The sequence below is a fragment of the Oryctolagus cuniculus genome, chromosome 20, assembly GCF_964237555.1.
Source record: "Oryctolagus cuniculus chromosome 20, mOryCun1.1, whole genome shotgun sequence".
Classification (NCBI taxonomy): domain Eukaryota; kingdom Metazoa; phylum Chordata; class Mammalia; order Lagomorpha; family Leporidae; genus Oryctolagus; species Oryctolagus cuniculus.
The window spans coordinates 38,508,219-38,520,307 of record NC_091451.1 but is presented as its reverse complement, the minus strand read 5'-3'; the positions used below and the strand labels follow the sequence as shown (position 1 = coordinate 38,520,307).

Sequence of the window (12,089 nt, the reverse complement as noted above, 5' to 3'; positions counted from 1 at the left end):
AGGAAGGTTTCCTCCTCACACTATCCTTTCTTATCTTCCAGAATCAGATCAGAACACTCTTTCACTATTCTAAGAGCAAAAATAATAGAAAACATAAGCCAAAGAATACCAGGAAATGGGAAATTTCCATTATGCACAAATTCAGTTTTAAAATGAGTCAGTAGGTGGCACCAAAGAAGAAAGAAGTATCTCTGACGAATGCAAAGCTCTCTTGGAGTTCTGGAAGTCAAATAAAAGCCACTGCTTTGGATGGTCTGCTCTGTTTGACCCCTAAATGCCCTACTTTAGCACAGTTTGAAACTGAAAACGGCCTCAAGACCACTATGAAAGGAAATAAAAAAATCACAAATAAAAATAAAACTTGGGGGTTCAGCCTAGTGGTTAAGATGCCCACACCCCACACTGTAACTCCTGGGTTCAAGTCCCAGCTCCACCTCCTAACTCCAGCCTCCTGCTAATGCAGCCCCTGGAGGCAGCAGCAATGGCCCAAGTAATTGGCTTCCTGTGTGGTGTTCTTGGCTCACATGTTTGTTTTTTTAAGATTTATTTATTTATTTTAAAACTCAGAGTAACAAAGAGAGACAGAGAGAGGGATCTTCCATCAGCTGGTTCACTCCCCAGATGGCTACAATGGCCAGCCCTGGGCCAGGTCAAAGCCAGGAGCCAGGAGCTTCATCCGGGTCTCTTGTGTGGGTGGCAGGGGCCCAAACACTTGGGCCGTCCTCTACTGCTTTCGCAGGTGCATTAGTCGGGAGCTGGATCAGAAGTGGAACAGACAGGACTCATACCAATGTCCACATAGGATGCCCTCATCGCAGCCCGTGGCTTTATCTGCCACACCACAGTGCTTGCCCCAGCTCCCAGTTTCAGTCCAGGCCCAGTCCAAGCCCAGTCCAGGCTGTTGTGGGCATCTGGGGAATCAACCAAAGAGTGGGTGCTCCCTCTGTCTGCCTGTTTATCTCTTTTTCTAACTCTCAAACAAATTTTAAAAACGCTTTAAAATTTGGAAAATATTTTGAAAAAATCTCATGTATTGCTGCTAAAAACAGATTCTGGGAATGCGGCTTTCTGAGTTAGACACAAAGTATATTGCCTTTAAGGAATCTGGGGCTCCCCAGAGGTACACCTGCAGGCTGAAATCCACTGAAACAGAGCAAGGGTAATACGGAGAAAGCTCTCCTAGGGTAGAGGTATAGGAGCATTTGGACAGAACCCAACCCTGTGTGTGGCATTTCCAGCAGCTGGGCAGGGACTCCTGCCATTTAGCCAGAAAAATAGAGAGCTCTCGCAATCTCTTAGAAAGGTTTGTTGCTGCTGTTTCTTCATAAAGATATTCAGCAACGTTAAGAAAGAACATTCTCTTACATTCCTAAGAATATCTCCCAAATTCATCTTGCCATTTCTGTCCATCCCAAACCAACAGCAAAAGCACACTGTCACCCACGATGCCACCAGCAAGCTGAACTCCCTCCTGATGAAGCCTCGGAGAGATGTCCCTCTCGAAAGACAGGTCCCCTCCAATGGCTAAGCCACCACTGACCCCCAAGTCCCCTTCTCCAGCAAGACTCGAGACTTCCACTTACCCTGGCAAATTCCATGGGTTTGGGAAGAAGGCACATGACCATGACATCGAAGCGAACGTCGCACACAGTCTTCAACCACTTGGTGACAAACTGAGGCTTCAGTTTCTCCACCAGACTTCCAACTTCATCATCCATCATGTACGCCGTGGAGTGAAACCACTGGAACACCATGGCCACCAGCCGGGCCAAGCTTTCCGTGGGCGTATTCTCACTGGGCGTGCAGAGGCTCACCTGGAGGCGGCAGACCAGACCCCTGTTCAGCCCTCGTCCAGCTTTGCAACACTCTCACATGCACACTGAAAGGCAGGAGACGTTCCAGATAACCTGCTGCAGACAGGCAGATTTCAAAATGATGTTCACTCATCCACAAACTGGGTTCCTCTCTACCAGGATAGATGGATTGAGGCAATAATTTCCCCTCAAGATTTCACCTTCCAATATGCATTTTTCCCCGATAAGAAATATCTTACATAAGCTGTACTAATTAACCATTTAAAGAGTGAAGTCTATGAAGTCGGATTTCATCAATATCTGCAGTGAAAATAATCCATATGTGTATTTTATATATATATTCCAGACCTAAAATGATCAAGTACAGGTAATAATTGTTCATTCCAAACTCTGAAACTCTGGAACCCCACAGACTTTTTAAGATGTCACTCCCTCTGAAGCCATCTTTTCTTGACCACTGAGGCAGGGCCCAGGAATACAAAAAATAAATCAAACACTGTCCCTGACTTCAAAGGGTTCACAGCAGTAGCCTTAGTGTCATTAGATAATAAATTTGAGAAAGCAAGACATGTGAAATCAACAATTATCTCAATCTGGTAAAGACATTTTCTGGAAACTATGTGCAACCATGAAAGACATCTATCACCATGGAGACCTACTGCATGCCCAACAGAGGCAGAACTGACTGGTTGGCTTGCCTGGGACTTTGGGTCTATGTTTGAGCCCAGCTGAATCAATGCTGCAACTAAATCAGGCAGAAGCAGTCACAGCCCTGGCCTAGGCTGGGCTACCACTTCTTGGGGTACGCAGATTTGTCACAAATACACAGAAACCTCTACAGAATTTTCTAGAACTGTTTCATGGGTGGAGATGGTGAAACATAAACCGCGTGGAACCCAGTGTTGGCCAACACACACCAGCTACTTCTCCACTTGTTTCTTGTTGAAAGGTACATTTTAATTCATTTAGGCCCTGGCATTGCAGGTTTCAACATCCGCCTGTTCAGCAAAATCAACCAGGGATCTTTGTAAAATTCTCAAGATTCTGGGGAGGGGCTGGCGCTGTGGCAAAGCAAGTAAAGCCGTCGCCTGCAGCAGTGCCAGCATCCCATGTGGGCGCCAGTTCGAGTACCGGCAGCTCCACTTCTGATCTGGTTCTCTGCTATGGCCTGGGAAAGCAGTAGAAGATGCCCCAAGTCTTTGGGCCCCTGTACCTAAGTGGGAGACCTGGAAGAAGCTCCTGGCTCCTGGCTTCCAATTGGTATAGTTCTGGCCGTTGCAGCCATCTGGGGAGTGAACCACAGATGGAAGATCTCTCTCTCTCTCTGTCTCTGCCTCTGCCTCTCTTTAACTCTGCCTTTCAAATAAATAAATAAAATCTTTTTTTTTTTTTTTTGACAGGCAGAGTTAGACAGTGAGAGAGAGAGAGAGAAAGGTCTTCCTTTTTCCTTTGGTTCATTCCCAAGTGGCCGCTACGGCAGGCACACTGCACTGATCTGAAGCCAGGAGCCAGGTGCTTCCTCCTGGTCTCTCATGCGGGTGCAGGGCCCAAGCACTTGGGCCATCCTCCACTGCACTCCCGGGCCACAGCAGAGAGCTGGACAGGAAGAGGAGCAACCGGGACAGAATCCAATGCCCCAGCTGGGACTAGAACCCGGGGTGCCAGTGCCGCAGGCGGAGGATTAGCCTAGTGAGCCGCGGCGCTGGCCAATAAATAAAATTTTTTAAAAAATTGTGGGGAAGGATCTGGGCCTTGTTATTTTTTAAAAGCTTTTCTAGATAAATCTAATGTGCACCCCAGGGCTGAGAACTGCCCCATTGCAAAGGTCAACTTTTCACTAATTATGATGCCCTCCTTTCAAAAGCACAGGAGAATGTCCTATGCGTGCAGTGTTGTTATGGGAAATAAGAAAGCAGAGAACGGTTCATTTATTTCACTTACTAAGAACCATATTCCAAATTGACTGAGCAGCCGCTGGTCATGTTTATCGTCGTCCTTGTTATCAAAGTCAGCATTATCCAGGGAGTGGTGGGATGAGGAGAGGCCCAGCTGCCGCCGCCGGTTCAGCTCGTACTCCCGCTGCTCCGCGTGGAACTCGGCTTCTTTCAACAAGCTGCCGAGGCAGGGGGATTTGAGTCAGGCGACTGAGAGACAGGTTCTAGATCATGACCTATTTATAACCATGACTTCATTACTCAAGCACCAGACTGCTCTCCTTTAAATTGGCAGGAGTTATTCCCTGAGGCCTTGTTTCATTTCCTTACTATTTTGTACTCCATTTCCACTTCTAAGACGAACAAACTGAGGCACAAAGCGGCTACTTCCTCCAATTAATTAGAATCCAATGTCTGGCCCGCCACCTCCCACCGTAAGTCACTGCTTCCCTTTATATCTGGCTTGAAGCTTCGGGGAAGACAAAGTGCATGATACAAGGAGAGACTGGGGAACTTGCACGCAGATGGAAACACTCAATGTCTACTATTTGAGACCTGAAAGGAAAGCAATGAAGAGGCCTCTTTCAATCTGCTTTACAAGCATCAATGTCGGCAAGAATACAGCAAAAACTAGTAACTTCACATGCACTGTTGCCATCGTTCATCCGGATCAAGCTTTGGGAAGCAGCTTGGTAATACATCGAGAGCCATTCACACACGCATATCCTTCGATTCATCAACCTGCATCTGGTAATCTGCCCCAAGAAGACAGAAAATGCAGGCAGGGCACTACCTACAAAAATACTCATAAGCGTAAAAAAAATGGAAGCAATCTAAATATCTAATAGTGGAGAAAAGTGAGTTATGTCTAGAAAAATATTATCATACACCCACCAAAAATGACACATAGAAAATGCACAACATGTAAAAGAGCTAAGTGTATAATATCAGAAAGAACTGTGGATGCACTGTGGTCAGAGTTACACGAATGAAACACGGATTGGGATAAAATGGGAACATGTTTTAAAACTGACAGAGACAGCCGGCGCCACGGCTCACTAGGCTAATCCTCTGCCTTGCGGCGCTGGCACATGGGGTTCTAGTCCTGGTAGGGGCGCCGGATTCTGTCCCGGTTGCCCCTCTGCCAGGCCAGCTCTCTGCTGTGGCCAGGGAGTGCAGTGGAGGATGGCCCAGGTGCTTGGGCCCTGCACCCCATGGGAGACCAGGATAAGTACCTGGCTCCTGCCATCGGATCAGCGCAGTGCACCGGCTGCAGCCCACCAGCCGTGGTGGCCATTGGAGGGTGAACCAACGGCAAAAGGAAGACCTTTCTCTCTGTCTCTCTCTCTCACTGTCCACTCTGCCTGTCAAAAAAAAAAAAAAAAAACTGACAGAGACAGTGATGTGGCTGGTATTTTTTTCTCTCTTCCCAAACTTCCCATCACGTATGCAGGCTTTACTCAGGCTACACTTGTCGCAGTCCTACCATGTGTCAGCCACTCAGATAAGACAAACAGAAAAGAGTCCTTGTCTTTAAAATCTTGTATTCCGGGGACTAGGGCTGTGGCGTAGCAGGTAAAGCCGCCACCTGCGATGCTGGCATCCCATATGGGTGCTGGTCCAAGTCCCGGCTGCTCCACTTCTGATCCAGTTCCCTGCTAATGGACCTGGGAAAGCAACAGGGGATGGCCCAAGTCCTTGGACCTGTGCACCCATGTGGGAGACCCAGAGGAAGTTCCTGGCTCCTGGCTTCGGCCTGATCCAGCCCGGGCGGTTACAACAGTTTGGCAAATGAACCAGCAGATGGAAGATTCATATTCTCTCTCTCTCTCTCACTCTGTCTCTCTTTCCCTCACTCCCTCCCTCTAACTCTGCCTTTGGAATAAATCGAATAAATATTTTTAAAATAAACAAAAATAAAATTTTACATTCTAATATTATCTAATTTCAGAAAAAGAAAGTCTTGCTTCCTTGAATATTCTACAAAAAGAGAACCAGTCTAAGGCTGCCAGCTCCCACGCTGCTTTCCATGTCATGTGGTGGAAGGAAGACACCCTGGAGCCTGTGGGGTCAGGCCCTGACTGGCTTCCAGGACTCAGAGACCAACCCAGAACCGCCTGGAGTTGCCCTCCATGGTCTCTCTTCTAAGTGGGTGGCGTGTTCCTGCAGACCTCCACCCCTCCTGAGTGGCTAATGCTGCTGTCAGTCAAGCCAGGCGTCCTAAGCCCCACCTCTCACTCTGACTGGCACCCCCACTGCTTTACTTACTAGTGGGTCACGTGCCTCAGCATTGCTAGTCCTTCCCTGAGTACCTGAAGGACAGGCTGCATTTCTCCTCTTCTGTCTTTCCAGTGCCAAGCACTGCCTGACATTCATAGAAATATCTGCGGAATCCATGAATTTAAAAATCCCCAGGGCCACTGCGGGAAGGGGCGAGCATTGAAAGCTGGGTTCAGGGTGCACGTGGGGTGTGGGGAGGGTGGCCCAGCTCCCCGCGTGTCACCTGATCACGGCCTCCACGGCGCAGACCAGCTCCTCGGCGCCGCACTCACGCGTGTTGATGGGCGGCGGGGAGGTCTGATAGAGGTGGGTCTCGGCCGCGGCCCCCACTTCGCTACTGTGATGGTTCGAGTGGCACCTCTTGCAGTACCGCACAGGCCTGTTTCCGTGACGACCGCAGCACCCTGCTGAAAAGCAGGTGACAACTGCCCTTCTGACATGGGAACTGCAATTCTAGAAGGACAAAAAAAGGCAGTCAGTTAACACCGGCCACTGAGGGAAACGTGGCTACGAACTGGAACACTTACGGGGCCACCAGAAGTGACAGCACACTTCTGAAGCGCCACTGATGTCCAAAATGCAGGTCAGTCTCTAGCCAGGTACATGTTGGTCATGGTTAGAAATAAAAGCAAGAAGAGAGCGCAGCAGGAAGTTTTTAGCTGCCCTGCCACTGCACTGGGAAAGCCCTCTCTAGAGTCACCTCCACCCTGGGGGTGGTGGGGGACATGCTTCCACAGTTCCAGCAGAAAGGAGAAGAAAGCACTAAGAAAGCGAGGTTTGGAGACAGCGCGTGGCTGCACATCAGAGGTGAAGGCATGATGTTAGCTCCCAGAATGTCCTCTTTCAGAATAATTTCTTCCACCGCTCAAAGAACAGGCTTCCAGAGCAGCTCATCTCCCTGGCCTTGACTCAAGGACAGACAGAGATCATGTTGTGCTGAGCGGAAGGCCCCACAACAGGCCGTTCCACTCCCACCAACACTGTCGTCTCTTCATGAAGGTCGATGAATCTGATCATCGACTCCCCACGGATAAAAGCAAAAGCACCCAGCATCAGAGAATCAGCTGCTGATATCAGCCCCAGAGAGGAACCCACGAGTGATGGACGTGAGAAGAGTGGCACAGGGTAAGACAGAGTCCAAGGCTGAGAGAGACCATTGTCAGAGCCGCTCAGAGCTCAGACACGAGAGGGGAAGGGAGGTGGTGCTGGCCAGGAGCAGCACGAGGAGCCGTCAGGAACGTGCTGGGTCCTTGAAGAAAGACGTGCCCCAAGCCTACCAGAGATGCTAGCCCCACGCACTCCACGCCTTTTTGAGCTCTCAGTCCTTCAACTGTGCTTGTAACGATATGAACACCTCCAAGGGGATGTGGCACCCACAGCCTTTATGAACTCAGAACTTGGTGAACCTTTGGAGACAGAAGGAAGAAGATATGCACAAAACCTACATCGCAGCGTTGACAGAGGACTGGATTGTCTATGGGAACGACTGTTTCAAAGCGAGGCTTGTTCCACTTTGATGTTAGCACCAGGCTGCTGACCCTGGAAATCAGTGCTGGAATATCTCATTTGCTCAACAGGACTCAAGGCCATCAACTCATAAAAGCAAGACAGGAAGTCACAAGCCACTGTGTTTTCCAAATTCTCCAGATGGCTTTATATTCGTGGTCTTAAGACTCTAAAACGTTCACAATCTGCTTTTTAAATTTGTATTAATAATCCTGAAAAGCAAACTGACATGAAAATGCTGTGTCTTTCCAGCAGCTGAAGCCCTGTCTTCCTTGACACCCAAATCAGACCTGAGTTCTCTAACTGGGTTATTTTGCCCTGATTTGGGGCCTTTCTCTTTCCCGGACTCAGTCTCTTCCAGAAGTGAGCAAACCTTTAGTATAGGGGGCTTCCCCTGCTCTCCCGCCAAAGCGACACCACACCAGCAGGGTCTGTTCTTAGGGTTTCCTTCGTCCTCCTGACTTCAGTGTGTTATGTCTCCCCCCAAAAAATATTCAGAGGTTGAAATCCAATCCTGCAAGGAGGCAGAACCTTTGGGAGGTGATGAGATCATCAGGCTGAGGGCCCTTGGAAACAGGAGGATGCTGCAAGAAGGTGCATGGACCAGAAAGACGCCCTCGTAGACCTTGAAGCTGTCAGTGCCTTGATCTTGGATCTGCGGCCTCCAAACCTGCGAGAAATCACGCTTGCTGCGTACAGGCCCTGGGCCTGTGGCACTGTGCTATGGCTGCCTACAATTAGTCTTTGCTCCTTTGGGATTCCCTCTATTACACAAACAAATGTGGCTATGGCTTAGTGGGCAGCTATTAGTGGGAATAGCTATTAGTCTTGAAATTTAAGATCTGCTATTTCCTACCCTATTTTTTACTACCTCCAAAACAACCAATTCCTAGTATCATTTTCAAATTTTCTGTCCTTCTATTGTAGACTTCCTGGCTGATTATATACAAGAAAGGGAACTTCTTTTACCATAATTATCTACAGAGGAATAGTGTAATGTTTCTCTATGGCTTATATAGAATATAACAAATATAGTTAGATACACAAAGGCCACAAAACAGGGGAGAATAACCCAGTTAGAGAACTTAGGTCTAATCTGGGTGTCAAAGAAGACAAGGGCTTCAACTGCTGAAGAAACACACTAGATTTTAATGTCAGTTTGCTTTTCAAAATTATTAATAAAAATTTAAAAAGCAGATTGTCTTAAGGCCATGAACATAAAGTTAGCTGATGGGCCGGCGCCGCGGCTCACTAGGCTAATCCTCCGCCTGCGGCACCGGCACACCGGGTTCTAGTCCCGGTTAGGGCGCTGGATTCTGTCCTGGTTGTTCCTCTTCCAGTCCAGCTCTCTGCTGTGGCCCGGGAAGGCAATGGAGGATGGCCCAAGTGCTTGGGCCCTGCACCCAGATGGGAGACCAGGAGGAAGCACCTGGCTCCTGGCTTTTGATTGGCACAGGGCACCGGCCGCAGCGACCATTTTGGGGGCGGACCAATGGAAGGAAGACCTCTCTCTCACACTGTCTAACTCTGCCTGTCAAAAAAAAAAAAAAAAAAAGTTAGCTGATGAAAAGCTGGAGATTTGGGGAAACAAGGTGGCCTATGCCTCCCCATCTTGCCTACAATCTTTCCCAAGGATTTAGTTATATGAATAATGTAGACACCAATTGTATCAGAAAGAAATGCAACAGGTTCATAGCTATCTTATGAAAGCAACAACAATAATGGTTTCTAAAATGTGCACTACACACCCAGTCCAATACCAAGTCCTCCACCAAGTGCCTATTTGTGTGGGGTCACTGTCACATTGCCTGTCTGCACGCTCCAGTTTCGTGCTGCTGAACATACACACATGAATTCAAACCTGGACAAACAGTGACACATGTTCCTGGCTCTAGTTCTGTTCTTTAGAGGCCCATCTAGAATTTTCTATCAACAGGTGGACACTGTTTCTCCTCTACTTGAATCTGAAATGGCCTTGAGACTTGCTTTTGACCAACTAAACACAGCAGTGTGATGCTGCGTGACTGCCTTGCTTCCATCACGACTCTTGCCTTCTTGGAACACTGCTGTGGGGTAAGCCTCACACATGCTACCGTCCTTCTCGCTGCTCCAGACATCTCAGCTGAGGCCCTAGACATGGGACTAAGGATGTCTGTGGCCAGCCAGTCTCCAGCCTACCACCAGCTAACTAACTATACTTCCCATGTGTGAGTCCAGACAAGACAGGAAGAATTTTCTAATTAACCTCAAATGAAGTTGCTCTTCTACTGGCTAGTGAACAGGTAAGTGGCTATTGCAATAAGCTAGTATGTTTTGCTACAGCTTAACTTTAACAGAAACTGGCTCCAGAACCAAGGTGCTGCTGTAACAAAATCTGAAAACGTGTGGCACTGGTGTTGGGGCCGGGCACCCAGTGGGATCTAGAGAAGCGGTGAAGAATGAAATGGTGGAAACCATAGCAAGGCTGGAAAAGGCAGTGAGGAAACTGTCTCTGGAAACTAAAAAAAAAAAAAGAGAGAGAGAGAGAGAGAGAGAGAGAGAGAGAGACCGCTCTTTCATAGGAGTGAAACAACTGGCAAAACTGGTGCCTGCCCAAGTTTGGAAGATAGAAAAGACATATAATAAATTTGGGAAAGTGACTAAGAAGACCTCTAGGCAGAATGTGGAAAGGGTGAATTAGTTTGTGATAAGTGCATTTGACCGGGAATGGAAGCAGAGAGAGAAGCTAAAGAGAGAATTATTTAATTGGAAAGCAGAAGATAGAAGAAATACAGAGGAACCAAGAGCAAATTCAAGGACAGGTGGAAGAAGCCATCCAAACCAGATGAAGGCAATGAAGATGTACATTACCTTTAGAGAACTTTAATAACAAAGCGTTCAGTTATTATTGCTGCATAACAAATCATTCTAAAACTGAGAGGTAAAACAGAGCCATGTTACATGCATGGAGCCTGTGAATCAGGACACAGCAGAATCACTTTTCTCTGCTCCACGATAGCTGGGACCCCAACTGGGATGACGGGTGTGGGTGAGGATGACCCCAACTGCTGGGGGCTGGAGGAGCAGGTGCTGCAAATCCACTTCACACATCTGTCTGGGGCCCCACCTGGCAGAGTGAAGGATGGGCTCAGCCAGGCCCACTGGGGGGCCCTCTACACTTGGCCCCTTCGCATAGTTCAGGGTCCTTGTGGCATGCCAGCTGTGCTCTGCAAGGAGCATCCCAAAAGCACGTGTTTCAGGAGGGCCAGGAGGGAGGCATGTGGCCTTTCATGACCCGGTCTAAGCTACAGAGCCACCTCTGTCATCGTCTGTTGGTTAGGGCAGTCACACATGTATCCAAATTCAAGATGAGACCCAGAATCTACCTCTCAACAGGAAGAGAATCATAGAACTTGGGGCTGCCAGAGTCAGCCCTCTGGCCACAACTAACTCACATCCTGCCCCATGTGAAATGCACTCTCTCCCCACCCAAAGACCCCCGAAGTTTCATTGAGGGACAAAGATGAGTCATCCCTGCCAGGCTGTTTGAATGCTGACCCTCAGAACCCATGGGCGTAGTAAAATGGTGCTCCCTACCACACACTCGGGAGTGGATTGTTATGGAGAATTTGGAAGAGAACTGAGTACCGGGAAGTGAAGTGTTCCTATAATAAAAAGCTAAAACATGAGTCATCAGCTGCAGGCATTTGGCCTAGTGGTTAAGACATGGTTAGGACAACCACAGGCATGTTGGAGTGAAGGGGTTGAAGTCCCAGCTCCAGCTCCTGACCCAGTTTCCTGCAAATGTAGACCATAGGAGGTAGCAGGTGACGGCTCAGAAATCTGGGTTCCTGCCACCCACATGGGAGACCTGGATTGAGATCTCAGGTCCCAGCTTCTGACAGTTACAGACATTTGGGGAGTGAAGCAGCAGAGGGGAACTCGCTCTCTCCCCTCGCCTCTCTCTCACGTCCCTCGTCTCCCATCTTCCCTCTTCCCCCTCTCTCTGCCTCTCAAGTAAATAAGCAAAAATGGTTTAAAATAGGAGCCAGTTCTGTGGCATAGCAGGTAAAGCCACTGCCTGCATACCTGCATCCTATATGGGCACTGGCTTGAGTCCCAGCTGCTCCTCTTCTGCTCCAGCTCCCCGCACATGCGCCTGGGAAAGCAGTGGAGGATGGCCCAAGTGCCTGGGCCCCTGCACCCGCGTGGGAGACCTGGAAGAAGCTCTTAACTCCTGGTTTCGGCCTGGCCCAGTCCCAGCAGTAGCAGCCATTTGGGGAGTGAACCAGCAGATGGAAGACCTCTCTTTCTTTGTCTCTTTCTCTCTAATTCTGGCTTTCAAACAAACAAATCATTTTTAAAAATGCTTTACAATAAATGAAATACAACATGAATCATTTGCTTTACGACCAGGCAGAGGCAGAAGCTTGAAAGGCCGTGAGAAGAAGATTGTGGACGTCGGAACGGGCCTTTGAGGAGGTGAGAGAAAGTGAGGAAACGCCACGATTGCTGGAAGAAAGGATGCTGGCGCTGCAGGGCAGCAGGTTGCCCAGGAGGTGGAGCAATGAACTCA

At 48.6% G+C, this 12,089-nt stretch overlaps 1 protein-coding gene across 1 annotated transcript in view; it reads right to left on the bottom strand.

The window, feature by feature from the left end:
* The window catches only part of UNC79 (unc-79 homolog, NALCN channel complex subunit), a 265,206-nt gene that overhangs the window by 142,109 nt on the left and 111,008 nt on the right, over window positions 1-12,089 (bottom strand). The window contains exons 13-15 of the mRNA XM_070065557.1: window positions 6,252-6,481; window positions 3,756-3,927; window positions 1,584-1,814 (exon numbers count right to left, since the gene is read on the bottom strand). Of these exons, the coding sequence (XP_069921658.1) occupies window positions 1,584-1,814; window positions 3,756-3,927; window positions 6,252-6,481 (633 nt within the window). The remainder of the gene's footprint in view (window positions 1-1,583; window positions 1,815-3,755; window positions 3,928-6,251; window positions 6,482-12,089) is intronic.